The 27,775-nt window shown below is 39.2% G+C and overlaps 1 protein-coding gene across 1 annotated transcript in view; it reads left to right on the top strand.

The window, feature by feature from the left end:
- The window catches only part of zgc:153039 (uncharacterized protein LOC767698 homolog), a 118,368-nt gene that overhangs the window by 63,855 nt on the left and 26,738 nt on the right, over positions 1–27,775 (top strand). Inside the window, exon 9 of the mRNA XM_059330739.1 lies at positions 12,502–12,626. Within this exon, the coding sequence (XP_059186722.1) occupies positions 12,502–12,626 (125 nt within the window). The remainder of the gene's footprint in view (positions 1–12,501; positions 12,627–27,775) is intronic.

Genomic DNA, 27,775 nt, shown 5'->3' with positions numbered 1-27,775 from the left:
AGTGAAGATACTGCTATTCTATGAAACTAGAAGTCAAGTTATCCATTGGAATGCACCAAAGCCAATTTCAAAGGTGCCCTTTGACCTCTGATATCAAGATATTTTAATGAAAATGGGTTCTATGGGGACCCACAAGTCTCCCTTTTACAGACTTGCCCCTTTGCCCCCCATGCAGTTAGAAGCAGAATCTTGCATGCTTGGGTCCCTACACAGTTTTGGAATTGCATAAATTGGCTATGACTCAATTGCTGAGACGCCTGTGGAATAAGTGAGTCCAACTGTAATCATGTGTGATGGTAGTCCCCATAGTAGCATTTAATTGCAGTGAAACTTGTCCTCACTGTATAAAATGAGCTGTCTAGGATAATCACAGCCTCATGAAACTTTGCAATCACAAAAGAAAGACCAAGAACATTCAGGGAATGTATGGATCTCCTACACTGTAAAAAATGTCTGTAGATTTTACGGTGAAAAACTGCTCAACCATGACAGTAAACAACCTTAAAATGCTAAATGGCTTAATTCAGTTTCAGCAACAATGAAACACCATAAATGTATATCAGCCAAAACAGAATTTATTACATTTTTTAAAAATACATTACTCCACTGTAAAATACACTGGCACTGTGTTTGTAGCAAAACATATACTGTAATATATATAAAAGCCATCATTTTTGCATTTATTTTTTGTAAAAATACTTTTTCTCACTGTTAAATGTACTAAACACCATATCTCTAGCAGAAATATACTGTAATATTTAATGGTAAAATCTTTAATTCATGCGTCATTTATAAAGTATTTTCTTGTCAATTAGACGGCATAACAGCATTTCTTTTGATGGAAAAACTTTTTATTTTTTATGGTAGAATATGGAATAAAATGGCAATCTTAAACGGGAAATCAACAGTGGTAATATCATTTTACCGTAATATTACAAAAAGTTGCACCGTATTTATTACGGTAAAGTTGTGGCAACAGCTGCCGTTTTTTTTACCGTAAAAAAACAGGGTTTTTTTTACAGTGTAGGTATGTTGACAATAAGGGTGATTCTCAACAGAAAATTTCAATTCTAGCATCACATTCAAAAGGTCAAAGTTTTTTTTTATGGTGTTCCTCAATGTCTTGGTGTCTTTATGTGAAATTTAACATTTTACAAATGTATGTTTGTCACAAGTAAAAGTCAGGGCTTAAATGTGTGCTATGGTCAAATATGTACAGTAGTGTTCAAAATAATAGCAGTCCAATGTGACTAACCAGATTAATCCAGGTTTTTAGTATATTTTTATTGCTACATGGCTAACAAGGTACCAGTAGGTGCAGTAGATTCTCAGAAAACCAACAAGACCCGACACCTCTTTTTGCACCTCTTTATAAGTTTTCCCCTCTCCAATCAATTTTTTAATCAAAGTACACTGTTCTTCTGAACAATGTCTTGAACCATCCATTTTCCTCAGGCTTTCAAAGAGAAATGCATGTTCAACAAGTGCTGGCTTCATCCTTAACCCGTTGAAGCCTGGAAAGTGGATATGTTGTTTTGTAGTATTTGTATAAGCTCTCAAATACTTTTTGAATTTCATTTCTGTCTGCTACAGAGGCTGAAAAATCTATTATTTAGAAGAAAGCGTTGACACTTCTGTTGAATTTCCAGAAAAACAGGCCCAACAGGTTTTATGGGCTTATTTTAAAATCGCCCAGAGGTTTTACAGGCGTTTTAGGCCTCAATGGGTTAAATAGAGGCCACCTGATTCACACCTGTTTTTTCACAAAATTGATGACCTCACTGATTGAATGCCACACTGCTATTTTTTTGAACACACCCCTTTCAACTAATTGCCCAATTGCACAGCCTTAAGAGCGTGCATATCATGGATGCTGGGTCTTGTTGGTTTTCTGAGAATCTACTGCACCTACTGGTACCTTGTTTGCCATGTAGCAATAAAACATATACTAAAAACCTGGATTAATCTGGTTAGTCACATTGGACTGCTATTATTTTGAACACTACTGTATGTATCAACCAGGGAGTGGTTGGAAGTTTTTCCCACAAAGGAACATCACAATAGACCACTTACCGCCATGGCTGATGCAGTCCCCGTCTGAGCTGGTCACTCCTAAAATAAAAGTCTGAGTGATTATATCTCATAAATGCAGTGAGAGCAACCCTTAAAAAGTTGGAACACGGGTAGGAGATGCACCATTTCCCCAAGTTTTGTCAAGATTAGTCCGAGAAACTTTTAAGAGAAATCCTTGAATGATTTGTGGAGCACCCAGGGAGCCATCAGACGGGTCAGGGATACTGTAGTATTAGAAGAGATGAACAAATAAACTGTCACTTTCTCTATTCTGACCAAAGAAGGCACAAAAATATCCTGTAGTGTTTTTCTCCTCTATTGTGTCTTCTTTGTGTGAGAAAGAGGTCAATTTAGACTGAGGAAAAAATATTGGCAGAGGGGAGGAGGATGAGGATAGAGAGACAAAGAGGAGGTGGAGGATCTTAGGAGCAAATAGGCCTGACTATCCCATCATTATCAGAGGTGAGTGTTGAAGCCTGAATGGCTACTCATTATTTGCTCTCTCTCTCTCTCTCTCTCTCTCCCTCTCTCTCTCTCTCTCTCTCTCTCTCTCTCTCTCTCTCTCTCCCGCCCTCTTCTCTTCATCCCTCGCCACTCTCCAGGAGTGGAGGAGGAGCAATTAGATGGAAATCGTTAGCTGCGCTGCCGCTGCCATCAGAGATCATTGACTCTCTTGTCCTCTTTCTCTCTGCCTCTTCCTCCGCCATTTGAATGATTCACTGATGACAAAAGTCTGATTGTAATCTCGCCTCACACACTGCTGGATTGAAAAGACAGAAGGAGGAGGGGCATGGGGAGGCACGGGCCAAGGCTTTCTTTTTATTGGACTTTTAAGTCAAGGCAGAATAAGAAGACTGCAAGAACAAGGGGAGAAGAAAAACAAAAAGTTGAAAGAAACGTTAAAAGAGGTTCGGGTTGGAATGGTGAGGTAAGAGTAAGCTGCAGCCCGGCAATTGGATGCAATGGAAAAGACATTTTATGCTGTGAGATTGAAAATGTACGTATGCTGGTTAGTTTTTTTTAAATTCCTCCAAGAATCTTATCATAAATAATAATAATAAACTTTATTTATAGAGCACTTTTCAAAACAAAATGTTACAAAGTGCTGAACAGCAAGTAAAACAAGCATACAAGACAGAAACAAGCACACACAGAAAAATGTACACCCAAAATTTGCAATATAATATATTGGTATTTATATATATATACCAGGGATGGGCAACTTAAATGCTGCAGGGGGCCACAATTTTTCATCGTCACTACCACAGGGCCACATATAGGACCATGCACTTAACCAGATATGATGACACTGCAATTTTAAGTATGTTTACAGTGCAGTAACTTAACATATTTGATGCTCAAATGCATGTATTTGTGCATTTACATTAGTTCTCCATCCACAAGAAAAAGCTATTCTTGCTGCTTTATTCTGGACCAACTGCAATTTCCTTATATTACTCAATGAAGTAGTGGACCAGACTATAGAGCAGTAGTCTAAATTAGACAAAACCACCAAATAAATAAATCATTTCAGACTTTTGTAACCCTGATTTCATTCTTCTGGTCTTTCAAGATTCACATTTGGATTGGACTTTCACCAAGCTGAATCTAACACAAAAAGACATACGTGAAAGATAAGAGTAAAACAGCTACTCGAAATATAAAACTTCAATTCAAGGAGATAATAATAAAATGTGTGAGGATTTTAACACACTTAAAAAAGAAACCATAACAGGCATTGTCACTGGAAAAGAGTAAATTATCAATAAATGACCAGTAATGAAGCTGCAGTCTGCAGATCGTGGCACTGCTCTTTCACTGGTCAACCTAGCATGAGCAGTGATAGTGGGCGGGGCAGAGGCCACATCCAATTTTTTTAATAGCTGTGTTTCCAATGAAGTTGAAGCGAATTTTGAATCAAAATTTTGAAATGTTGCATTAAAGAAAATGCAAATTAGTGAGTTTTTATCAGGCTGTGTAATGTGTTACTGTAGGCTGATCTGTCAGTAAACAGTAGAAGAGAGGAAAAATAACAAAAAATAGGTTGTTCATCAGACAACTTTGGCCACCCATGAGAGAAAATATGTCTTCAGGAATTAGATTGAATTGCTGCAACTTATAATTGTTCTTTTATGTCAGAGAAAACAGTTAATCAGTCATGTGAGTAACATGTTCGCTACCTCAGAACTCCCGTTTAGCACATTAACTATTTTTTGAAAAAGACAAAAACTTGTATGCTCAATTTCGAAAGTTTTATCAAATTTTGGTGTTTCCATCAAGCTTTTCTCATGCCAATCAAAATTTGCAGAGAAATTTGTAGATAAAACACAATTATTGAGGAAGTGGAGCACTTTGAAAACATGCCTGGAGGGGGACTTTAAAATTCATCACTATATGTGAGGGTTGGAGCACAGACTGACAGGAGCTCTTCACTACAACAGTGCAGTGCAGCATCTGCAGTACTGCTGATGATCGAGACCCCCAGACACCTGAACCCCTTCACATGGGGCAGTGATTCTCTCTCACCTGAAGGGAGCTACTCACCATTTTCTGGCAGTAACATGGCCTCTGTTTTTGAGGTGCTGAGTCTTATCCCCAAGGCTTCACACTCTGCTGGAAACTGTATTACGCTCTCTTCACCACATGAAGCTCTGTAGTAATTTTGCTGGAAAAGTGATGCAGTGCTCGCCCAGGAAGTGAAAAGAAATGATTGCTAATCATGATGTCTGATAAGTTCAACAACAACTTTTCTACTGTAATCTAAAAAAAACAAACTAGCTGCAGTGGCAAGAAAAAGTATGCAAACCCTTTTGAAATGATCTGGTTTTCAGCATTAATTTGTCATAAAATGTGATCTGATCTGCATCTCAGTCCCAAGTATAGACAATTACAACGGGCTTAACCTAATACTACACAAACAATTATAATGTTTCATGTTTTTATTGAACACATCCATTAAACATTCATAGTGATGGTGGAAAAAGTAAGTGAATCCTTGATTTAATAACTGGTCGAACCTCTTTTGGCAGTAATAACCTCAACCAAACACTTCTGATAGCTGCTGATCCAACCTGGTCTCACAGGAATCCGTGAAATAGCCACGGATTCCCTTTACTCAAAATCCGTGGAATAGCCACGGAATCACTCAAATTTCCGTGAAACTGACACGGATTTCGCTACAATGCAAGTTAATGACAGTCATATCCCGTGACTATTTCATGGATATATTTTCCTATTAGTTTGTGTCCAAGTCATGTGACTTTCAAGGTTCTGGGTGTCAGAACAAAAAACATGGTGGACAGTTATTTTGACTTGGATTTTGATTACATAAAAAATAAAACTTTGTCATAGAGCTAAACCAAATACATCACCGGAAAGGTCTTGGCATGGAGAGTAACATATATCAATCTGAAGGTTCTATAATATTCTTGCTTTGAGTTTTGATTCCTGTTAGACCAGGTTGGCTGATCAGACCTGAACAACATTCAGGAGGAATTTTGGACCATTTTGCTTTCAGAACTGCTTCAGCTCAGCCATATGGATAGGATGTCTGGTATGAACAGCTTTCTTGAGGTCAGTCCACAACATCTCTATTAGATTGGGTATAGGCTCTGACTGGGACACTCCAAAAGGCAGATTGAGGGTTCTGTATTGGGCCTTTGGAGTGAACATGGCGAACCTGGTCTCACAGAAATCCGTGAAATAGCCACGGATTTCGCTTAACTCAAAATCCGTGGAATAGCCACGGAATCGCTCAAATTTCTATTGGTTTGTTCCAAGTCACGTGACTTTCAAGGTCCCAGCGGTCAGAACAAAAAACATGGCGGACAGTTCTCTCATTTTTAGTGAAAAATCAATATTTTGACTTAGTTTCTTCATAAAAATGGATTTTGATCACATTTCTAGCGAGAAATATATATTTTATTTTCTAAATATTTACTCAGTGAATGTACATAATCACTTTGTATGTTGGAATAGCCACGGGATATGACTGTCATTAACTTGCATTGTAGCGAAATCCGTGTCAGTTTCACGGAAATTTGAGCGATTCCGTGGCTATTCCACGGATTTTGGGTTAAGCGAAATCCGTGGCTATTTCACGGAATTCTGTGAGACCATGTTGACATGGCTGGGCGCCCACTTCTAGGGAGAGTAGCCACAGCACTAAATCGTCTCCATTTGTGGACCATTTGTCTAACTGTGGACTGGTGAATACCTAAAGTCTTTGAGGTTACTTTGTAACCCCTTCCAGTCTGATGCTAATCAACAATTCTTGATCGCAGGTCTTCGGAGATCTTTTTTTGCGAGGCAGCGTTCACATTAGCAGATGCTTCTTGAGAATAGCAATCTCAACAAGTTTGAGTGGTTTTTTACAGGTCAAAGTATCTCTACACCTCACTCATATCTCATTTCATTGTTAGGACTCTAACTTTGCCAACTCCTGACTCCAATTAGCTCTTAATGGAGTAATTAGCCAAAGGGTTCACTTACTTTTTCTACCATCACTTTGAATGTTTAATGGGTGTCTTCTATTAAATAAAGACATGAAATATTGAACCTGGTCTCACAGGAATCCGTGAAATAGCCACGGATTCGCTTAACTCAAAATCCGTGGAATAGCCACGGAATCACTCAAATTTATGGATTCTTGTGAGACCATGTTGGAAATATTATAATTGTTTGTATGATATTAGGTTAAGCACGTTGTGTTTGTCTATACTTGGGACTTAGATGCAAATAAGATCACATTTTATGACAAATGAATGCAGAAAACTAGTTAATTCGAAAGGGTTCACATCCTTTTTCTTGCCACTGTAAATGGAAGCAAACTATTGTTTCATTGCTCATACACCCTGAGGGCACAAATTGGTTGAACTTCTCTTAATTCCTAAATTTAACTATCTCAGAAAAGTTATTTACTGTAACTAATAACGTCCTAAGTCATGCTCTATCTGCATCTGATACCCAAGCGCACGCTAAAGCAAGCACTATCCAAGCGTTACCTGTAACCCAGAGACATTTCAGGAAAAGCATTGACGTTCTAGTCCAAATCATTACTCAGCTGCTTCCACTCAATTCCTTTTATTTAATAAAAGTGTCTGTGTGAGCCCACTTATTTTACTGAAATTTATGGCAATTTATGCACACTGCTTTCCAGTAAAAACATTCTTTCAAATCACCACACAAAAACACACCCAGGAGATATTAAGCGTGCACACACACGAGTGCATGGTGATAGCAGTTGTCCATGCTGGCCTGTGTCTGAGTTAATGGCTAATTAATGCTCTGGTAGAGAAGGCTCCCAGGGGAGCACTGGAGAGACACCCACTGACTTTGACTGCCAGAGGTCAGAGATGCTCTCTTAACCACTTTCTCTTTCCCACTCCTCTTTCTTTTTCCCCTCTCTCTTCTTTCCATCTCATCTTTTCTACATTTTTGTTCTCATCGCTCTGTCGCTTTGTCATTTTCTCTCTTTCTGACCCCCTGTCAATAGTGTGACATCATTAATCTCACCATTAACTTCTGTGCTATTCAGTTTACTTCTGCTTCATGGTCACAAAGTTAGTGATCGTAGTTGCTACGTTCTCTCCTCCATAAAAACCAATGATGTACCCTTAAGAAAATAAACTCTAGCACCCAATCGTACAACACATGATAATTGGAGAGAAAGACAATACTCTTTCTTTGTTTGTAGAGACGTTACAGCAGTTTCCTCTTGGCTCTGCGCAATCAGTTGTACACAGATGAAAAAAGCACACTTGACAATGATGAAACATCCACTGAAAAATATTTCAACCAGTACCGAAAAATGGCCTTTGCCTGAAAGATTTCATGTTTTTGCACACTTTGTAGAAAGATGTGGTCGGGAAGACTTCCATTGTTATAACTGAAAGGTAAACAGAGCTTTCTGGTCATTTAGACACTGAAAGAGTTCTTTCATCAGAACAGCTGACCATGTGTAGATAAAAACAATATTCTACTGAAATCGGGTTAAATGATGGACTTCAGATACTTTATCATTAAGAGTCTAACTACTACATTTCCTTAACACTTTAAGGCTGCACCAAACAGTTTGAGCAGTGGATCAAATGACTAATGTCCTGTAAAAGGTGTCACTCATAATCACAATGTCAGGCTGGGCTCAAGTCAGGACTTAAAAACTTAAAAGTTTCTTTATTCAAAGAATGCAGCAGGGTAAGTCCTCACAGAGTGAAAGAAAAGGGCTATGAAACACCCGACTCTGAGTAAAAACTAAACAAAGAAAAGTCGCTTAAGAGGAGGATAAACACTGAATCTATCTACACTAAAAATCCTAATCTAAGATAAGGGGGAAAAACTAAACTCTCTCACCTACAAACTAAAAGCGCTCCAAAAGGGAGGAACCAAACCTGATAGGAAAAATAAAAGATTCTACTAAAACACTATGAAAAACTGGATCAGGACTAAAGGGGGAAAAATAATAAAGGACACAAAATCACTTCAAAAGGAGGAAAAACAAAACGGCTGACTCAAAAAAACTCTGAAACTAAGAACTGCGCTTACCTAATAAATTACAAAGAAAAATCACTCTTGCGAGGAATCCAAAAGGGCGAAAACAAGACAAGCTGTGGCAAGAAGAAGATAACTGGTTGGTATGGTGACGGGGTCAAACATACTGGACCAAGACAAGGGAAAACACAGACTATTGGAACACATGGAGGGAAGGGAGCACCAGGTGAACACAGACTATTGGAACACATGGAGGGAAGGGAGCACCAGGTGAACACAGACTATTGGAACACATGGAGGGAAGGGAGCACCAGGTGAACACAATCGTGATTAGGGGAGACAATCAGACAGATGACACACGGGGAAGGGCAAGTGACCTGAAACAAGAGGAGAGTTACTATTTCAAAATAAAACAGGGAATAACAAGACCAGAACACAAAATAAAACACCACAAAAAATAATTGAGAAGAGAATTATGACTCCAGGGCTCAACAATAATGGTTGTCTGATTGCTCAAACTCACTCACATTAAATATATAATAACTATAGTCATTAATAATAATATTAAATATGACAATTAACTATAGTCATTGTAGTTGATAACTGCTAATAAACAAAACAACTTGTATAAGGGCAAGAAAATACAAACTTTTGCCCAACCAGCAAGTGAAAAACTGTTCTCACCTTGAGTACCATTACCTTTTACTCAACTTGTTTTTCCACTCTGTAACTTGACTTTTTTGGTTCACTCTCACTGCTCTCAACAAGCTCATTTCTAGTTGTAGCAGGAAGCTGTTAGCCCTGATTAACTAACCGTGCACTGTAGATGGTTAAAGTAGTGGAACATGTTGCAGCTAAAGAGCTAAAGAGCCAGATGTTTGCCTTAGGACATGATGTACAACAAACCAGAGCTAAAAGAGTGAAAATTGGACATAAGTTTGTCCGGTGGCCATAAAATGATAATATTGCCCCGTGTCTGCCTGAGCGGTGAATAGGTTACTGTTCCACCAAAGCAGCTTAAAGTATGATGATACTTTTGTTGAGGTAAATATTTGCTACTTGCTATTAAATGTGACTGTTTTGTGGTAGTTATAGTAAGAGGTAATGTAAGTGGAAGAGTGATCATTCTTGCCTTTCACATCTGTGTAACTGGCAGTGAGTTTCACACATTCTGCTGTCAGAGAACATGGCAGGGAGTCGTACGTATAATGGCCTCATCATTTCCCTGCTTCTCCTCGTGTGCTGTCAGTAATACTGGATGTACGACTCTCCCTCCAAATCAGGGGCTGAGAATTCAGAGTGTAACTGGACTCTGTTGTCACGTAGCTGCTGTAGCTAACATAACTGACCGCATGCAGCCAAGCAGCAGCCCAGATATCATCTTAATTAAAACTGAACATTAGCCTCCATCAGTGGCTCACTGGGGACTACCTGTTGTCCCACATGGTCCCTGGAAAATGTCGGACGAACAAGTTAATGATATAATTTTAACAGTGTCTTGCTCTCTAGATGTTGGTGAAATCTAACCTTGATGTCACCTCCCACCTACAGAGCAGACAGATAAGCATATCTATCAGCAGAACACTGTTCCTTTGAACCTGGTCTCACAGGAATCTGTGAAATAGCCACGAATTCGCTTAACTCAAAATCCGTGGAATAGCCACGGAATCACTCAAATTTCCGTGAAACTGACACGGATTTCGCTACAATGCAAGTTAATGACAGTCATATCCCGTGGCTATTGGTTTGTTCCAAGTCACGTGACTTTCAAGGTCCCGGCGGTCAGAACAAAAAACATGGCGGACAGTTCTCTCATTTTTTGTGAAAAAATCAATATTTTGACTTCGTTTCTGCATAAAAATGGATTTTGATCACATTTCTAGGGAGAAATATATGTTTTATTTTCTAAATATTCACTCAGTGAATGTACATAATCACTTTGTATGTTGGAATAGCCACCATTAACTTGCATTGTAGCGAAATCCGTGTCAGTTTCACGGAAATTTGAGTGATTCCGTGGCTATTTCACGGATTCCTGTGAGACCATGTTGGTTCCTTTGGACCAGAAATGGACTAATGTTACTTTTTTTTTTTTTACATTACATGTCATTTAGCTGACGCTTTTGTCCAAAGCGACTTACACACAGGAATCAAGTAAGTACATAACTTTAGGAGCCATCTGTAATCGATACAGGAGTGCTATACGTTAAAGAAGAAAAGAAGAGCATTTTTTAAAAAGTTTTTTTTAGGTGACCATGACTTAACCGAGGTATTGTTGGAAGAGTAGGTCTTCAGCCTAGACACTATGTGTGGAATTATTATTTTGAAGAATAACCATTTTCAAACTATTTTTAAATGTATAAAATTTGCCAATCTTTTGTCATTCATTTTTATTGGTTAAGTTTAGGATCTGATAATCAGTTACATTTTGGATCTGTTCATAGCTGGCAAAAGAATGGCAGAGGATAAAAAGTCTTTGGAATAATTTATTTGTCGTTGCTCGTCTTTATTAAAGAACAAATGAGTAATGTATTAAACATTCAGGCAGCAGAAATCCTATTTTTAGCGCATTGTGCCCGAATGTTGGACTTTCATTCATGTTTGGGACCGTTCGTCAATGTTGCTTTTGATGATCATGACGATTTAATATTAATCAGTATTTCTAGCTATAGTGTGGGCTGTTGTCTGGTTCAGTCCATAGACTGTGTAAAAATATTGGACATAGTCACCTTGATGTCATCTGTTGGTTCCATTGTGGAACCTTAACATTGTTTTTCTGCAACCAGCACAAAACGGAACAGAAGTGTACCTCTAACTCTAACACCAAAAAATAAATTTTAATTTTTCTAATGGGTCTATAATACACTGTGTACAAATTTACTACCCTTCAGACCCTTCGGGCTGTAAAGGTTTTATAGCATTTTTTTGGAAGTGGACATTTTCAGCCCGAAAGGTCTGAAAGGGTAGTAAATTTTAAATCTGACACAACACAAAAACAAAAATGCATCAAAAACTATTTTGTCGCTAATCTTTGACATATCCAAGGCTGTGATAAAAACCAATGCCCCAGCCAAAACATATTTATTATTTGGAAAATAACTACAATTTTGTACAATTTTTTCATTAAAAAAACATCAGTGACATCGTGCAATCAAACTGGCATTTAAATGATTAAAATCCTCAAAATGTTTGAATGTTTGGTAGTTTTGAGCGGGGCGAACGTTGTTTAAGAGGTTTATGCAGAAAAAAAGTAGAAACAAATATTAATCTGTAAAGGTTTTATCGTGTTCTTTTGGAAGTGGACATTTTCAGCCCAAAGGGTCTGAAAGGGTAGTAAATTAGAGTGGGCCCAGAGGGTTAAGAAACAGGCTCCTTTACCATACAGAACACTGAAACTTGAAACTCCCAGCACACATACAGTAGTGCATGAAGAGTTTCAGTTTAGTGTGAGGCGTCTTGTGTCCAGAAGTTCAACTTTTATAATGGAATATATTTGCATCGTTGTAAATGCTGGATTTTTTTCAACGACGGAGGAGTAGGAGATGCCATTTTAAGAATTTTTAACAAGGTAATTGAACTTTTCATGTGGAAATACCAAATATCATTAAAACAGAGTTTTAGTTTTAAATGTCTTAAAGCCATAAGGAAAGTAAAGACTGATACATGAGTGAATGTGGGGATCGGTGTCAGTGAGGTAAACTCTGTCCGATGCTTTAATGTCAGATGATTCATCGCCTTATTTTCACCCAGAGAGCACATGAACATGCAAATCATGTCATGAACTTCACATTTTAGAGATACATTTTTAGGGGTAAAAATAGGTTGGTGCTGGAAAAGGTCATATGAAAAAGGCACTCTTAAAATTAAAATGCACTCCTCTGTCCAGCTTTGGAATGGCGTGTTGCTGTGAATGTTAATCCCCTCTCTCTTCTTCCTCAGCTGGTGCTTTTCTCTGGGAAGCTCAACACCATCGCCAGTATTGTGACCATCTTCTTCCTGTTGGTGTATGCGGCTGTGGACTTGGCCTGCCTTGCTCTGGAATGGGCCTCTGCACCTAATTTCAGGTACACACGTGTCACTTACTTAACCCATTTAGGCCTAAAAAGCCTGGAAAAAAAGCCTGGAAAACCTTTCTGTGATTTTGAAAGAACCCCCTAAAACTTGAAGTTTTTTTGGAAATTCAACAGATTTTTCAGCCTCTGTAATTGATAGAAATGAAATTCAAAAAGTATTTGAGAGCTTATACCCTATAATTTTAGTTAGTTTCAGTTACAAAATGCCCCCCAAAAATAAATAAATAAAGGGTTAAAGTGTCCTGATGAAGGCCTGTAGCTGACGCCCTTCCATGTGACTTTCTGTAGTCCATTCTCCTCTTTCTCTACCTCTCTCCTCTCTCCTCCATTGTTTATGTACGTGTGTAAAGATGTGGTTGTGTGCCAGCTGGATGCTGCTATGGTGACAGTGTACTAATTAAAAGACATAAAACTGGCCACTGCTTATAGCCCCATATTGGAGAGGGACTGACAATAAAACTGTGTGTTTGTTTTCGTGGGGGCGCAGCCTGAACTGGATGTTCAAGTTACAGTGCGTGGAGATATTTAGAGATTTAAATTTACAGTGTTTATGTGTGTGTGTGTATGTGTGTTCTTAGGACACTTGCAATAATCCTGATTTATAAAATCTCCCTTAAGCCATTTTCACACAACACCAGCATAACCTGAGGACTGTGTAGTGTATCTGTAGCTCCATGATTGCATCAGAACATCAACTCTACCTGGCTTTCCATTCACTCTGCAACTTTTTTATGAGTTATTCTATATTTCCCACATGAAGTGTTGATGGTGTCGCAAATCTTGTCACCCAATTCCGCACTATCTTTAATTTATAAAAGTGAATCCCCAAATCCAATAAGCTATATTGTTTTTCTAAAGACATACCTTCCTTGATTAAACTCCTCCGCTGGCTGTGAAATACATTTCAAACATGACAACTGCTGCTGTTTGTATTTGTTATGGAGGAGAGAAACGGTTTAAACACCATGCATCACTTTATTGTTGTGACAGATTGCCTCCAGCGCTGCATTTGGTGTTATATATTCCTCTGCAGTGATAGTTGGAAATGAGTCGTAAGACATGAGAACATTTGCAGCTTCGCACATCAAGGACACATCAGTCAAACGGAGCCGGGACCAGGATACAGCAGCAGACAGTGTAAACATAGTCGATATCTGCAAAACAAATTCATTATCTCACTGTAATATTGACTCTAAGCACAATGGGATTTATTCAACTTTTGTGCTTCTGATTTTTTTTTCAGGATGTTAGTGGATTAAATTGATAGTAGTATATTGCACTTCAACTGTCTTTCTCTACTGGAGCAGCTCAGGGATCAGTCCCTCTCTGAGAGTAGCTTTTGATTCAAAATTTGCACTTGGGTCCTCTCTTCTGACAAAATCATATTAATATCACATTGATATTAATGTTGGGCGGCTAATTTAGAATTAGTTTGTGGTTTTATCTTTATTGTAAGGCTCAAAATAAGGTTTGTGGCTCCCTTATTTTTTTGAAAATGCTTAATTTTAGTTTTAGTTTTAGTTTTAGTTTTTTAGTAATGGGGTATTTGTTGGGTGCAAGATTCAATAAAGTCACAATAAATGTTTCCTTTATTTCCTTTGTCTGATCCATCTCAGCCCCAATAAGTTTATTAAGTCATAAAACCAGATAGATTAAATAGATTTCATATCAACCAAAAAGGTTTACGTATGAAAAAAGTTGACAAAGAAGAAAACGAAGGACATTTTAACTAGTTAGTTAGTTAAAGTTAGTTTTGTAACCACAAAATACAGTTTGCATCCTGCATTTCAACTGTCTTTCTCTACTGGAGCAGCTCAGGGATCTCTCTGAGAGTAGCTTTTGATTCAAAATTTGCACTTGGGTCCTCTCTTCTGACAAAATCATATTAATATCACATTAGTATTAATGTTGGGAGGCTAATTTAGAATTAGTTTGTGCTTTTTTTATTTATTGTAAGGCTCAAAATAAGGTTTGTGGCTCCATTCCAACAAATGTTCTCTTTTTTTGGCCAAAAATGGCTCTTTTGTCAGTAAAGGTTGTCGACCCCTGGTACAGCACGTGGAGCAAGGTTATAATAGTTTTGGATTTTTCATTAGTTTTAATTTCGTTGTGATTTTTTTTTTTTTTTCAAATTCAGTTAGTTTTAATTAGTTTTTAGAGTGAGTTTGCTCATTTTAATTTGTTTTAATTTTTTGGAAAATGCTTAGTCCCAACTTCTTTGCAATCAGGATTGTATTATAGGTTTACTATATTTCTATAAGAGATTATTAGATGCTGTAGTTGGGTTTTTTAATTTTCCTATAACATAAGTTTTGACTTCCTGGAAAATCATGTTTAAATGTATTTAATGGTGTGATGGTTTACAACTACTGACAACTACTTTTTTTACTGCTTATAAAACTGTACGGTAAAAGGATTTCCATTGTGAACTCTGGAACCATATATTTGGTAGTGTAGGGGTATCTGCTTCAGATACACATTGCCTCCATTAGGGGTACCAAAATATTTAGAGGTAAAAGCTAATTTAGGTCAATTTTGCTATCGGAAATTGACTAAATTAATATTTAATACTTTAAATGAATTAAAGTTACTCGAGGGGCACCACCTATTCACTTAGGAATAGGAAAAGATAGCAAATCATAGTTAATCAGTCTCATAAAGTTAACAAATTATCAATTTGGAACATTGATTATTAATTATGAATATAATTATAATCGAATTACCTTATTAATATTTAGTAACGGTTGAAGGAATTTTGAGTTCTTTCCATAGCAGAGGTTAGCAAATCATTCATTCATGTGCAACATTAAAGGGAGAAGCATATCAATCCAAAAACATATTTATTCTAAATAAAGCAAAGCAAACAGAACACACAATAACTAATCTAAAAGACTATTTACAGTGGAAATGTGGATGAGAAAGGATGTGTAACAAAATGGCTGCCGAAAGGCGGTCATTTAAATAAATCAAAATGGCGGAAGCCCTTTTGTTCTTGAAGAACAATAGGCCATGCGGTCTTGAAGGTCTATGTGTTGTTGGAAGCCAGATTAAAAGTATATTTCATGTGGATTAGTGTGTGAGCAAATCAAATGAGTTATAGTTAGTTTACATGTACAACTTGAGATATGTAGAGCAACATTAATCATACAACTTCAAGTGATCTAACTACACAAAATATCCCAACAAATATACTTAAACACACAACGGATCAACACCATTGATTAAAGCTTAACAAACTTGTTCTTGCTTACTAACTGCCCAGTACTGTACCACAGAGTCCAGAGTTGAAAGGGAAAGCAGAAATCCTTTTGGAGAAGAATCTGGTTCCTGGTTGGGTTTTGGTGGTTGTAGCGCTGGTTGCTGTTGGCTCCAGAAGCTTGGTGCGGGTCTCTGTGATTATGTCCAGTATAGATCACAGGCAGGAAACTTAGAAGCGTTGTTGTGGGCCCACTTGGTTTGGGTTTTCACCGGCCTTCCCTTAGAGCTGGAGACAGGGGGAAAATGTCTGATCTTCCTCCTGGAAGATCAGACCAGGACAGCAGGCATGCTGTTCCTCGGGGAGTCGAGAAGAGAAGAGAGGGGTGGCTGCAGGACACTTTTGTGTCTCAACCTGGAAGTTGTATTTCCTGTTGGTATCAGCCAATGAGACGCCTTTAGGTATCTCCAGATACCTGTGGGGGTGGGGGTCGTTTGTCTTTGTTTGGAGGGGGACAAAGAACGACCTCCATCTTGAAGCATGGAGAGAATTTGTTGACAAATCTCACTGCATTCAGTCTTTAATCCAAATGAACCTTGTGGAAGCTGTGAGCCCTACATATCCCCCTTTTCGGTCGCAGAGTTTCTCTCGATGGGTAATTCTGCGAGCTAATGAAGAAAAGAAGGATCCACAGTTGAAAGTGTTCATTTGTTAGTTCATTCAGTTGGTAACGTCTGGGCAGTTTATTCTATCTATCTGACTAAGCAAGAACAGTAGATATAAACAAAATCCAGATAAACACAACTATAATGACATGGTGTGAGATAACTAACACAGTTGAACATCAGGGTTAGTGAGAAAAAAAAAAAAATGTTAGTTGTGTAAATGTGTTAGGTGAGAGGAGAGAAGGGTGTGGTACTATGTATGACTTATTGTGATGTCATGGTAGTGTGTCCTAAGCTAATGTTAAACAAAAGCTGTCTCACTGAGAAGGTACTAACGAGGAGTTGTCCAAGTGTACATGTAAAATTAGACAGTGGTGCTTTAGTCCAATCAGAATTTAGGCTTTAACTCAGTTAATAGGACGATGTCTGACTATTACTGGGTTAAAATTAACTGAAATTTGTTGCTGTTGCTAACAAACACAAGTTTACCTAAGAAACTGCCAAAGAAGAAGAGAAAGGTGAGGTACTGAATCAGCATTTGTTCTGCTGTCAGTACGGAAATGGACTATCCTGTCTGGGTTCAAAAGCGTCCTCTGTAGCTTTTGTTACTTCTCTGCTGTCGTGGCTCAGGGCTGTAACGCTCCATGTGGCCAGATGCAGAGATGCAGTCAGAGGCGCTGTCAAACTGATTATGACCACGTTCTGAACTGGATTCAGAGATGCTGAGGTCGTCATCTGAAGGGCTCATTGTCTGGTCATAATTCTGGGCCAAGATCTCAGAGTATGGCTTCCTACAGCTTCTGCTATGTGAATGCCTATCTCTGTATAGTCGGTGGACGCTGCGATCTGGCTTAGTCTCCCTGCGTTGCCTTTTCTCACCCCCTTTCGGTTTGCTGGGAGGGTGAGAGTTTAGAGCAGGGGAGCTCTGAGACGCTGCCGTGGTTACACTTGCAGGCTCAAATGGTTTCGCTCTAGCTTTGGAATTGACAACAGTTTCCCAAACCACCTGTGTCACTTTCTTTAACTCGTGCATAGAGGGCTTACCATTATTTGTTGTGAGTACAACTTGAGTGCGTACGCATGGGTGGAGGTTTCTCAAGAATAAGGCCTTAAATTTACTGTCTTCCTCTAAACCTGGTGCATTCTTGCCCTGAAAATACGCATACCTCAAACGGTTGTAATAATCTCTAGGATTCTCACGACGAGAGTGTTTGATTGTGAGGGCTGCAACTAGAGATGACAAGTCATTAACAGTAGAAGAGAATTCTTCTGTTAATGCTTGACGGAGCTGGGAAAAGTCATCCCTGACACTGGCAGGTAATGTTTGTGTAAACTTGCGAACAGCTTTACCGCTGGTTTTCCACACAAGTTTAATTTTCTCCCGGTTGGTTGCGTTTGGTAAGTCAATTAGGTGGCGTTCTAACTGACTGAAATAGTCTTCCACATGTTGAAAAGGGTTTTCTGGATCAAAACAATCAACATCTTTTGCTAAAGAGTCAAGCTCTTCCCAGCGGGGAGCCTGTGGTTTCCTCTCTGCTGAGGGCAAGACCAAATTAGCATTCCTATGAAGGCGTGAATTAGATGCGGACTGGGACGACCACTTGGTAGACTGTCTAGCAGAGACTACCCTAGAAACCTCTTCAGAACTTGTTTCAGGGAGATGGGAAGTCAGGTGGCTTTTACAACCATCTCTCAGTGGGAGCTGAGAAGCTGACCCTATCTCCACAGACTTGGAGTCATATGGGATGTGTTCCCATCCTTTGACAGGTGGGGGAGTTGACCTGTCACTAGAAGAGGAGGAGTTAAAATCACAGTAACCTGAGTCACATTGTTCAAATGTCTGTGATGAAGGGAGACACTGGGCTCTAAGCCTGAACAATTCCTCCTTGTGCACACAGAGATTTAACTCAGCTGAGTGCAGATCCTCTAGATAGCGCATGGATTTCTTGTTTGCTGTTTGAATTTCCTGGAGAAGAGAGTCATTTTGTGCTCTCAGTGACTCCACCTCCCTTTCAAGAGCAGATTTGCTCTGAGAAGCAATGTTGGCTTGCCGGTGGAAATTCAAAAGCAAACATCTGACCAAAGGGCCTTTAGATGCAGCTTTTGCATCATAACTACCACTGAGTAGGGAGTTGATCTCATCACTGCACTCACTGAAGTTTAACTTGTTGATTAGTTCAGGATAGCCAGGTTGAAGGCTCTGTGCTAGGGAGGAGATGAACTTATCTACACAGGGGTTCTCCATGATTAGGGAATCAAAGACTAAACAGGGGGGTTTAGTACAAACAAATGGTTGGCTGAGGTGTTGTTTTGACAGACACCCGTCAGTGTAGTTTTAACACTTACACTGGCCTAACCAAACAAAAGGCTGGCTACACTATAGACAATAGCTTCCTGTGAAAGAGGACAGCTACAGCACCAACTAGCGGCTCTAGTGGGTAGAGGTTTTAACCAGAAAATGTAAACCAAAGTTTACAAGGCAGGTTTGCTCTTGAAGCTTAAACTTGCACACTAACTGAAATGCTTGGCAGTAACAGTTAGAGGGTTGTTTCTCAAAGATTGCACTCAAGCTGAAACACATGGAAGAAGCTGCAAGGTACAACAATTATTCACAGGGCTGGAAGCACGCTGTGGCTCTATCTCAAACTCAATCTCTTCTTTACACTGAAATGCACGGCAGTAACAGCAAAAATACAGCTCTATATGCACAGGGCCAGGGGCACGCTGTGTCTTACTCAAGGGGAAAAAAAGGGAGCACTTATTTAACAGCAAATGTCTGAAAAGATTGCATTGAATATCCTGTATTCAAATGCTGAAACAAAGTTCTTAAACTTCTACAGAGTAGGTTTACCTAGTTAGTTAGCAGCAGCAAGTGGTTAACTTCGCAGAAATACTTAACTGGTTTAAAAAGTGGTAGTTACCAATACACAAAATCTCTCAAATTGCTTTTGCTTAATTTATAAATAAATTAATTTACACCACAATGTACTTTTGTGAGTACAGATGGGTCTACTCCTGTAGCAGACTACTGGTGTAAGATGTAAAGACTTCTGGCGAGTCTAAAATTTGGAATCAAAAATATTTTTGGTGTGGACCAAAAATGAATATGCTGTTATTAATATTGCACAATTATGAATGATTGCCAACTATACTATGCCTCGCAACGGGGCTCCATAATAATGTAGGGGTATCTGCTTCAGATACACATTGCCTCCATTAGGGGTACCAAAATATTTAGAGGTAAAAGCTAATTTAGGTCAATTTTGCTATCGGAAATTGACTAAATTAATATTTAATACTTTAAATGAATTAAAGTTACTCGAGGGGCACCACCTATTCACTTAGGAATAGGAAAAGATAGCAAATCATAGTTAATCAGTCTCATAAAGTTAACAAATTATCAATTTGGAACATTGATTATTAATTATGAATATAATTATAATCGAATTACCTTATTAATATTTAGTAACGGTTGAAGGAATTTTGAGTTCTTTCCATAGCAGAGGTTAGCAAATCATTCATTCATGTGCAACATTAAAGGGAGAAGCATATCAATCCAAAAACATATTTATTCTAAATAAAGCAAAGCAAACAGAACACACAATAACTAATCTAAAAGACTATTTACAGTGGAAATGTGGATGAGAAAGGATGTGTAACAAAATGGCTGCCGAAAGGCGGTCATTTAAATAAATCAAAATGGCGGAAGCCCTTTTGTTCTTGAAGAACAATAGGCCATGCGGTCTTGAAGGTCTATGTGTTGTTGGAAGCCAGATTAAAAGTATATTTCATGTGGATTAGTGTGTGAGCAAATCAAATGAGTTATAGTTAGTTTACATGTACAACTTGAGATATGTAGAGCAACATTAATCATACAACTTCAAGTGATCTAACTACACAAAATATCCCAACAAATATACTTAAACACACAACGGATCAACACCATTGATTAAAGCTTAACAAACTTGTTCTTGCTTACTAACTGCCCAGTACTGTACCACAGAGTCCAGAGTTGAAAGGGAAAGCAGAAATCCTTTTGGAGAAGAATCTGGTTCCTGGTTGGGTTTTGGTGGTTGTAGCGCTGGTTGCTGTTGGCTCCAGAAGCTTGGTGCGGGTCTCTGTGATTATGTCCAGTATAGATCACAGGCAGGAAACTTAGAAGCGTTGTGGTGGGCCCACTTGGTTTGGGTTTTCACCGGCCTTCCCTTAGAGCTGGAGACAGGGGGAAAATGTCTGATCTTCCTCCTGGAAGATCAGACCAGGACAGCAGGCATGCTGTTCCTCGGGGAGTCGAGAAGAGAAGAGAGGGGTGGCTGCAGGACACTTTTGTGTCTCAACCTGGAAGTTGTATTTCCTGTTGGTATCAGCCAATGAGACGCCTTTAGGTATCTCCAGATACCTGTGGGGGTGGGGGTCGTTTGTCTTTGTTTGGAGGGGGACAAAGAACGACCTCCATCTTGAAGCATGGAGAGAATTTGTTGACAAATCTCACTGCATTCAGTCTTTAATCCAAATGAACCTTGTGGAAGCTGTGAGCCCTACAGTAGAAATAACAATGTTTGGTCTTTTAATGAGCCTTTTTTTTAACGAGTCTGAGCTCATATTCTATTATCTACTTCTAATGTAGATTCGCCCTTATCATTAAGTAATTGTGTCTAAAGATTTGATTTGTCATACTTGAAATACAAGAAATCTTCAAAGACAAATCCTTTAAAGGAACTGTTTCCACAGTTCAGTTTGTAACATTCCCTTATTAGTCCTTAAAATCAACTTCAGTGTTTCCCACTCAGAGTCTACACTAACATGTTCCACCAAAGTATATTCATAGCTGCCCAAGTAAATTTTGACCTATTTTGACAATGACATTAATACAGTTAAGTTTGCTCTGAATCCAAGGAACAGCCATGTATAAGTCAACTCAAGCTTCTGTTAATTCAGTTGGGCTGTTTCTTAAGAAAGCACAGGACTGCACTGTGTTCCTGCCAGCCCACACGGCTGATAGTCATGGAAACTAAAGAGGTATCAGTGTCTGAAGTGATCACTGTCAGCTCTCAGATGTTCTTCTTTCTCAATATGGAGTCATTAATGTCTGATCTTTGTACTGACCTTAGCTAAGACAGCTAGGACAATCTTTGTCCATCCTCTGCTGCTGTTTGCCGACTTAGTTATTTGTAATTAATAACTAGTACCAGGTATCGATACCCCATACATTTATTCAAACTTTACTAGTCAAAACATCTGTATTTGACCCTTGTTGTACCCACATCTAGAAAAAATATTGTTTGTCTCGTGTTTCCTACTACCACAGCAGCTACAAACCCATTTGAGCTGTGCTCCAAAATAATTTTGTGGCCTTCATATCGTGATACGTATCGTATTGTTGCCTTCATATCATGATGTGTATTGTATTGTGACCTATGTATTGTAGTAAGAATGGTATTGTGGCCTGTGTATCGTGATACGTATGATATTGTGACCTGTGTATCGTGATACGTATCGTATTGTTGCCTTCGTATCATGATGTGTATTGTATTGTGGCCTATGTATCGTAGTAAGAATGGTATTGTGGCCTGTGTATCGTGATACGTATCATATTGTGATGTTTTACCCAGCCCTACAACCCATACAGTCTGTGTTGTGGTGAAGTAGGGAGCGGTGTGTTGATGGAGTTGGCAGTTGAGTGTGTAACACATTAGTGAAAAATATCATTTGGATGAGGAGGAGTGGTGGTGGTATTTTACACAACTATATGTGCTTTCACATGATAGTTATGGATGAATAAATTAGAGAAAAAAATGTGTCAAATTATGTACTTTAATAGCATCAATTTCACTGTAAGGGTACTGGTATTGTAATGTTTAAATTATACCGAGCTCTACTAATAACATGCACAAGTATTATTGTATGCATTAGTGGAGGGAAGATAAAATGTGCATTTCTGTAAATTCATTGGTGTATTCACTTTGAGAATCAGTTCAGTACAGCCAGTAAATATATTTGAAGCTCAAAAGGTCAGCTCAGCCGATTACAGAAACAACAACAAATGTACCAAACCACAAGTTGTCAAAGGTCTAGCTTCTGTTGTGCAGCCAACATTAGATAAATTCATTTGTAAATGTGTTATCTCTTCAATCTATAGTTCAGAAGCTCTGTTTGAGCTCAGTTCAGAGACGTGCTGTATTATTGAGATCAAACGTGACAGTATGAGGAAAAAGCTGTCGCAAATTATATTTATCACCTGTGGAAAATAATGAACTCTCACATTTGTCAATTATTCACCTGCTCCTGCCCAAACCTTTATTTGTCCCAGTAAATACAGTGATTAAGTATCTGACATTCCTATCCAACATTGGTGTGTGATAAGTTTTTGAACAATTACATTTAACAAGCTTTGAGTAAAGTTTTAATTGGCAGAAATTGTATCATTTCACATTTGTACGAATGTTAAAATGTATCAACTGCCACAAGAGTGCGCTGTGAACATCAGCATACAGTGTCTACTTTTTAGTAATAGTGTGAGAGAACATGGTAACTAACTTTAGTAGAGCCCAGTCTGTACTGAGTGCCCAGTGTTTCCTCTGGTGCCTTCTATGTACAGTGCTGTGCACTATCTGCTCATGCCTCGTTATCACAGTGTGACCGCTGGCAAAGGCTACAGGACACAAAGTTAGCAGCAAAACTTTTCCTCCCGCTGATCTCTCCCAGTCGGCCGGTGGACCCCGGGCCCCCGGAGCTGATAAGGCGGCTTGTTGTCTGGCCTGCTGCCCGCTTTGGGCCTCCTTCCTCCCTTTCCCTAAGTTGTTAATTCTGCTAGTTCATTGTTGCTGTGTCACCGTGCAAATACCAAGGCTAGTTGTTTGTGTGTTTTTTTTTCCTATTTGTTTTTTTGTTTTTTTTCTGTGCTTCTTTCACGCCGCTCTCTGTCTGGCTCTCTCCCACGTCTCTTTCCAGGCAAAAAGAATTAAAAGCCATTTAGCGCCGTCTCTCCCCCTGAGAACTGCTCTGTAATTAGCATAACTAATTTAGCAGAAATATTTCCCTTTCCCTTAAATTTGCTGTTGTGTAGGGGAGGGGAGGGATTGAAATTATGATGTGGCGGAAAAGATTTCAGCTTGTTAAGTGTGTGTGTGTACGTGTTTGAGGAGTGTACAAACAGGAGAGTGAAGGTATGCAATTTGGACACTGTGAGATCCAAGTCATGCTGGGTGATTTTTTTTTTTTTCTGATCACTGATGTGTGGGTGCATCAGTCTCTTGGACTATCTGTGTATTTTCCTTCACTTTTGTGTGCGGTTTTATCTTTGTGTGTGTTTTGTGTGAGCAGGCTTGTGTTGGCTGCAGCTTTATCAGCAGCGGCTCCAGCTGCGTGGAGTGTTCCTCAGGGGGTGCTGGGCGTCCTGCTGCTGATGCTACATGGGCACCGGCCGCTTGTTCTCGTGGCTTAAACACGCATGAACACGCGCACACACATAAACACACGTACACACAGTATGGCGGGGTCACTGGCCAGCATTCAGGACACAACTGAGCGCTGACAACGATGCCAAAGGATGTTTGTGGAAAGCGTGGAACTCGGTCACACACAGGCGATGACCTTCAGTCGGACCGTGCGTCAACAACTGGCAGCTCAACAGAAACACACACACATTTTTCCTCTTTACTTTTACCAGCCTGGTGCCATGTGATGCCCAAATTACGGCAGCATTCTGTGCAGCTACCTTCATTGTCTTTGTAATAATCTGTGAATTGACCAGCTGAACCATTAGCTCCAAAAACAAAAGCTTTGTCCTCTGCGGGACCCGTCCTTTGTCCAAATATGAGTCAGAGTGATTTGACAGATTGGAGTGTGTAAAAATCCAGATGGATCATCAGCTGTGTCCGGATGGATGAGAGAAAATAGGTTGTTAGAGAATCATTATCTGTTAATAAAGGGAAATGACTTGATGATGTTTGAGGATTAAGGTGCGTGCCTCAGCACAAACCACAAAATCAGAGCTTTAGGTGTTTATGTAGAGCTCACACTGACTCGATTTTCTTCATATTCTTTGACAGGTAAGTCGACTGTATCTCAGCTTAGATTGCATTAAAGGGACACTTTGTTTACAGATCATGGAGAGTACCATTCAGCTTGTGAAACAGTTGTATTATGGCTTCTGTAACTGGATGATATGGCCATTTACGAGGCAGGGAGGAACCATCTATAGATCTTATCAAGTTGCATTATGGGAAATGTAGGATCCAGTGTCTTGGAGCTTGCAGTATTAGAGACCCATACTGCCCTACAAAGTCTAACTGCAGTAACTACATTTTTGGTCGAAATTGAATTATAGCTAAAAACGAACTCCTCTATGTCTGTTTTATCTTGTGACAAAGTTTTAGGTTTCAATTTGGCTTTATTTCAGAGGAATAATAATGTAAAAATTGCAGTAACTACAATATCCACTTTGATACAATGCACCCTTTATTTCTTCATTGTGTTAATACCAAGATTATAGGTTTCCCTGATGTTGGCATGTATTTAGTGGTTTTTGCAATATAAAGACTGCAGTAACGGGTCGGAAGCAGATGATCGTATATTAAAATCTGTAACAAGCTTAGGTCAACTCGGGTCGATAGTTAAAAAAAATAAATGAATAAATGCATATAAACAGAGTGTGCAGAATGGTTGGAAATCTGAGGTTTTTGTTTTGCTTTTTACTTTTATATTACGTTCCGCCACTTCTATCATGAACGTTGGTTTGAAACATTATAAACATATATACAGGGGGCTGCATAAGCAGGTTAACAGTAGAGAAAAAATGCACATGAAACTTTTGATTATACAGATCAATAATAACATATTGATCTCCCAAATGTTCAATGTTCAACTGTTTATAATAAATAAATAATCCTTACTGTATGCCTACTTTTGCAGCCCCCTGCATATATGTGTGTATGCGTATATATATATATATATATATATATATATATGTATATATATAAATGACAGTACTTTAAGTTCTCAAGTTGTTTCTTGAGGTGGTTCCAGGCTCTACTGGTGTTGTGCCAGTGTTGGGATGCTGCCTGACGTAACGTCTCATACACTCACTGACCTCTCACTTATAGAACCTGGCAGTGTGTGTGTCTGTGTATGAGAAGTGTAAGGAAAAAGTTTCTGTCCCCGCTTTCTCCCAATTATGACGTGTCTTTTGGCTAGAGGCCGGTTATCCTCTCTCCATCTTCATCCGTTTCTTTTTCTTAATGTCTCTAAGGACTTGATTGGCAGCGATTATTTCAGGGTGCTTTTGCTGTGTCAGCTAAGTGACATCAGTCGCTGGAGAACAAGAGAGACGGCGGAGGGGGTGGGAGAGAGGTGATTGTATGGAGGGGCCGTTGTCGCTGTTGATGGAGGGACCTCAGACAAAGGAGATGGGTGGGGGAGGGAGGACCTGGTGGGCGAGCTTTTATCGTAATTACACCTGCTCTCCAATGGGATAGAGAGAGGGAGAAGATGAGAGAATTGTGGGCACCGCCGATGCTAAGTGATCAAGTGAAGAAGAAGTAAAAGCAAAGTTTAGAGACAGTAGGTCAGTACGGTGCAACAGTGGGCACGGAGTAAGATGGGGCTGATATTTGAGCCTGATATTGTCATCCACTTACAGAATAATAAACCTTCCTACAGACTTTTAACAAGTCTATATGTTTTATTATTATTTCCTTTCAAAAGTCTCACTGGAGAAATCATTCCACTGAGCTGTGGGAGGATTTTACTCCACAGGTTCAGTAAAACCTGCAATGAAACCGGCCCAACTCCGGTTTAAAGAGCTGATAGCTATCTAACTTCATTTCATTAGTGTGACATTCAGTGGTGGGTTTAAGTGTCCCATGTGGCTTAAATGCTGAGGTCCAGCCAGACAACAGGAAGTCTTTTTAAGTTGTCTGGAATGTATATGTCTAAAAATAGTCAGATAAAACTTGCCAAATGGCAGAGTCAACTGCTTGAATTTTAAAGAGCCAGAAATCTCGTGTTTACATCAGTAAACTCCACACAGCAGGCTCATGTTAAGCAACCCAGCCGGTGTGATGCTATATGCCAAAGGATACCAAAGAGACGGGAGAGGAATATTGCTAAAGTACTTCTTATATTTTGCTCAGAAAAAGACATCTTCAGCATGATGATGGTTCTTGCTCTCAGTCCCTTTATTGGTGAGAAGTAAAAATATCAAATAAACCACAGTGGAAAACAGTCCGCAGTGATCTACAGAGATATATCCAAATATATGTGGCCCAATAAGTAATAAGAAAGTGCTGCCTAGAACAGCAAAAAAATCCCTATACATTTTGATGTGTATCTACTTCTAGTTAGTCCACCAGAGAGCACTGACAGTGGTGCTGTATGGTAAGTGCTAACTAGAACATTTCCTCTGGGGAAATTCTGAAAGTTCTACGGGGGCTACTGCCAGTGTGTGTACACTATGATGAGATTCTTCAGAGATTTCAAACAATAAATAAATAAACACTAATGTGTGTGTGTGTGTGTGTGTGTGTGTGTGTGTGTGTGTGTGTGTGTGTGTGTGTGTGAGAAACGTTATCTGGAGGAGTGTGCGCGATTACACGCGCATTTGTGTGTGTGTGGGTGTGTAACTAAAATCACATAAAGTTACCTGTCTGTCTGTCTGTCTGTCTGTCTGTCTGTCTGTCTGTGTGAGGGTGAGAGAAGCATATGTATCTGGAGGTGCGTGCGTGAATGTATATGTAACTGTAAACACATCAAAGGCAATCAAAGCAGAGCAATCAACAGAACTAACTGCAGCTGTCGAATGTTCCGACACAGTGACAGCAGCCAGAGGTGGACAGACTGGAATTTCTGGCCTCGAAAAAAAAGCATTTTTGGCAAAACCATAATACCTATCATTGATCTGACTACACTTTGAGCGTCCTGAGTTCTTCCTGAACAGCTACATATGTTTTTTGAGAAGAAAAATTAAGAAATAGCTTTGTAAGAGCGATCTGAAAAGCTTTTAAATATGCTTTTCTACAGAAATCTTCCTGCGTTTTTAATATGGGAGTCAATTGGGCTGTTGGTGCATGTTGACGGCACATCTGTGTGTCCTACGCCCAAACTTTAACTCTGACAGCTATACCAGAGGATAGTGAGAAGATAAATTTTCCTACGTTTCTATGTATAAATTATTTCTGTAGAATGGAATTTGCGGCCTGGAGCGCAGTTTTCAACAGTTTTCGCAGTTTTCAGTTTTTATTTTTTGACATCACTTAAGTCGCGAAAAATTCATATTCTGT

The sequence above is a fragment of the Centropristis striata genome, chromosome 4 (genome assembly GCF_030273125.1).
Source record: "Centropristis striata isolate RG_2023a ecotype Rhode Island chromosome 4, C.striata_1.0, whole genome shotgun sequence".
Classification (NCBI taxonomy): domain Eukaryota; kingdom Metazoa; phylum Chordata; class Actinopteri; order Perciformes; family Serranidae; genus Centropristis; species Centropristis striata.
The sequence above is the reverse complement of the archived record's forward strand: the minus strand, read 5'-3'. Positions and strand labels throughout refer to the sequence as shown.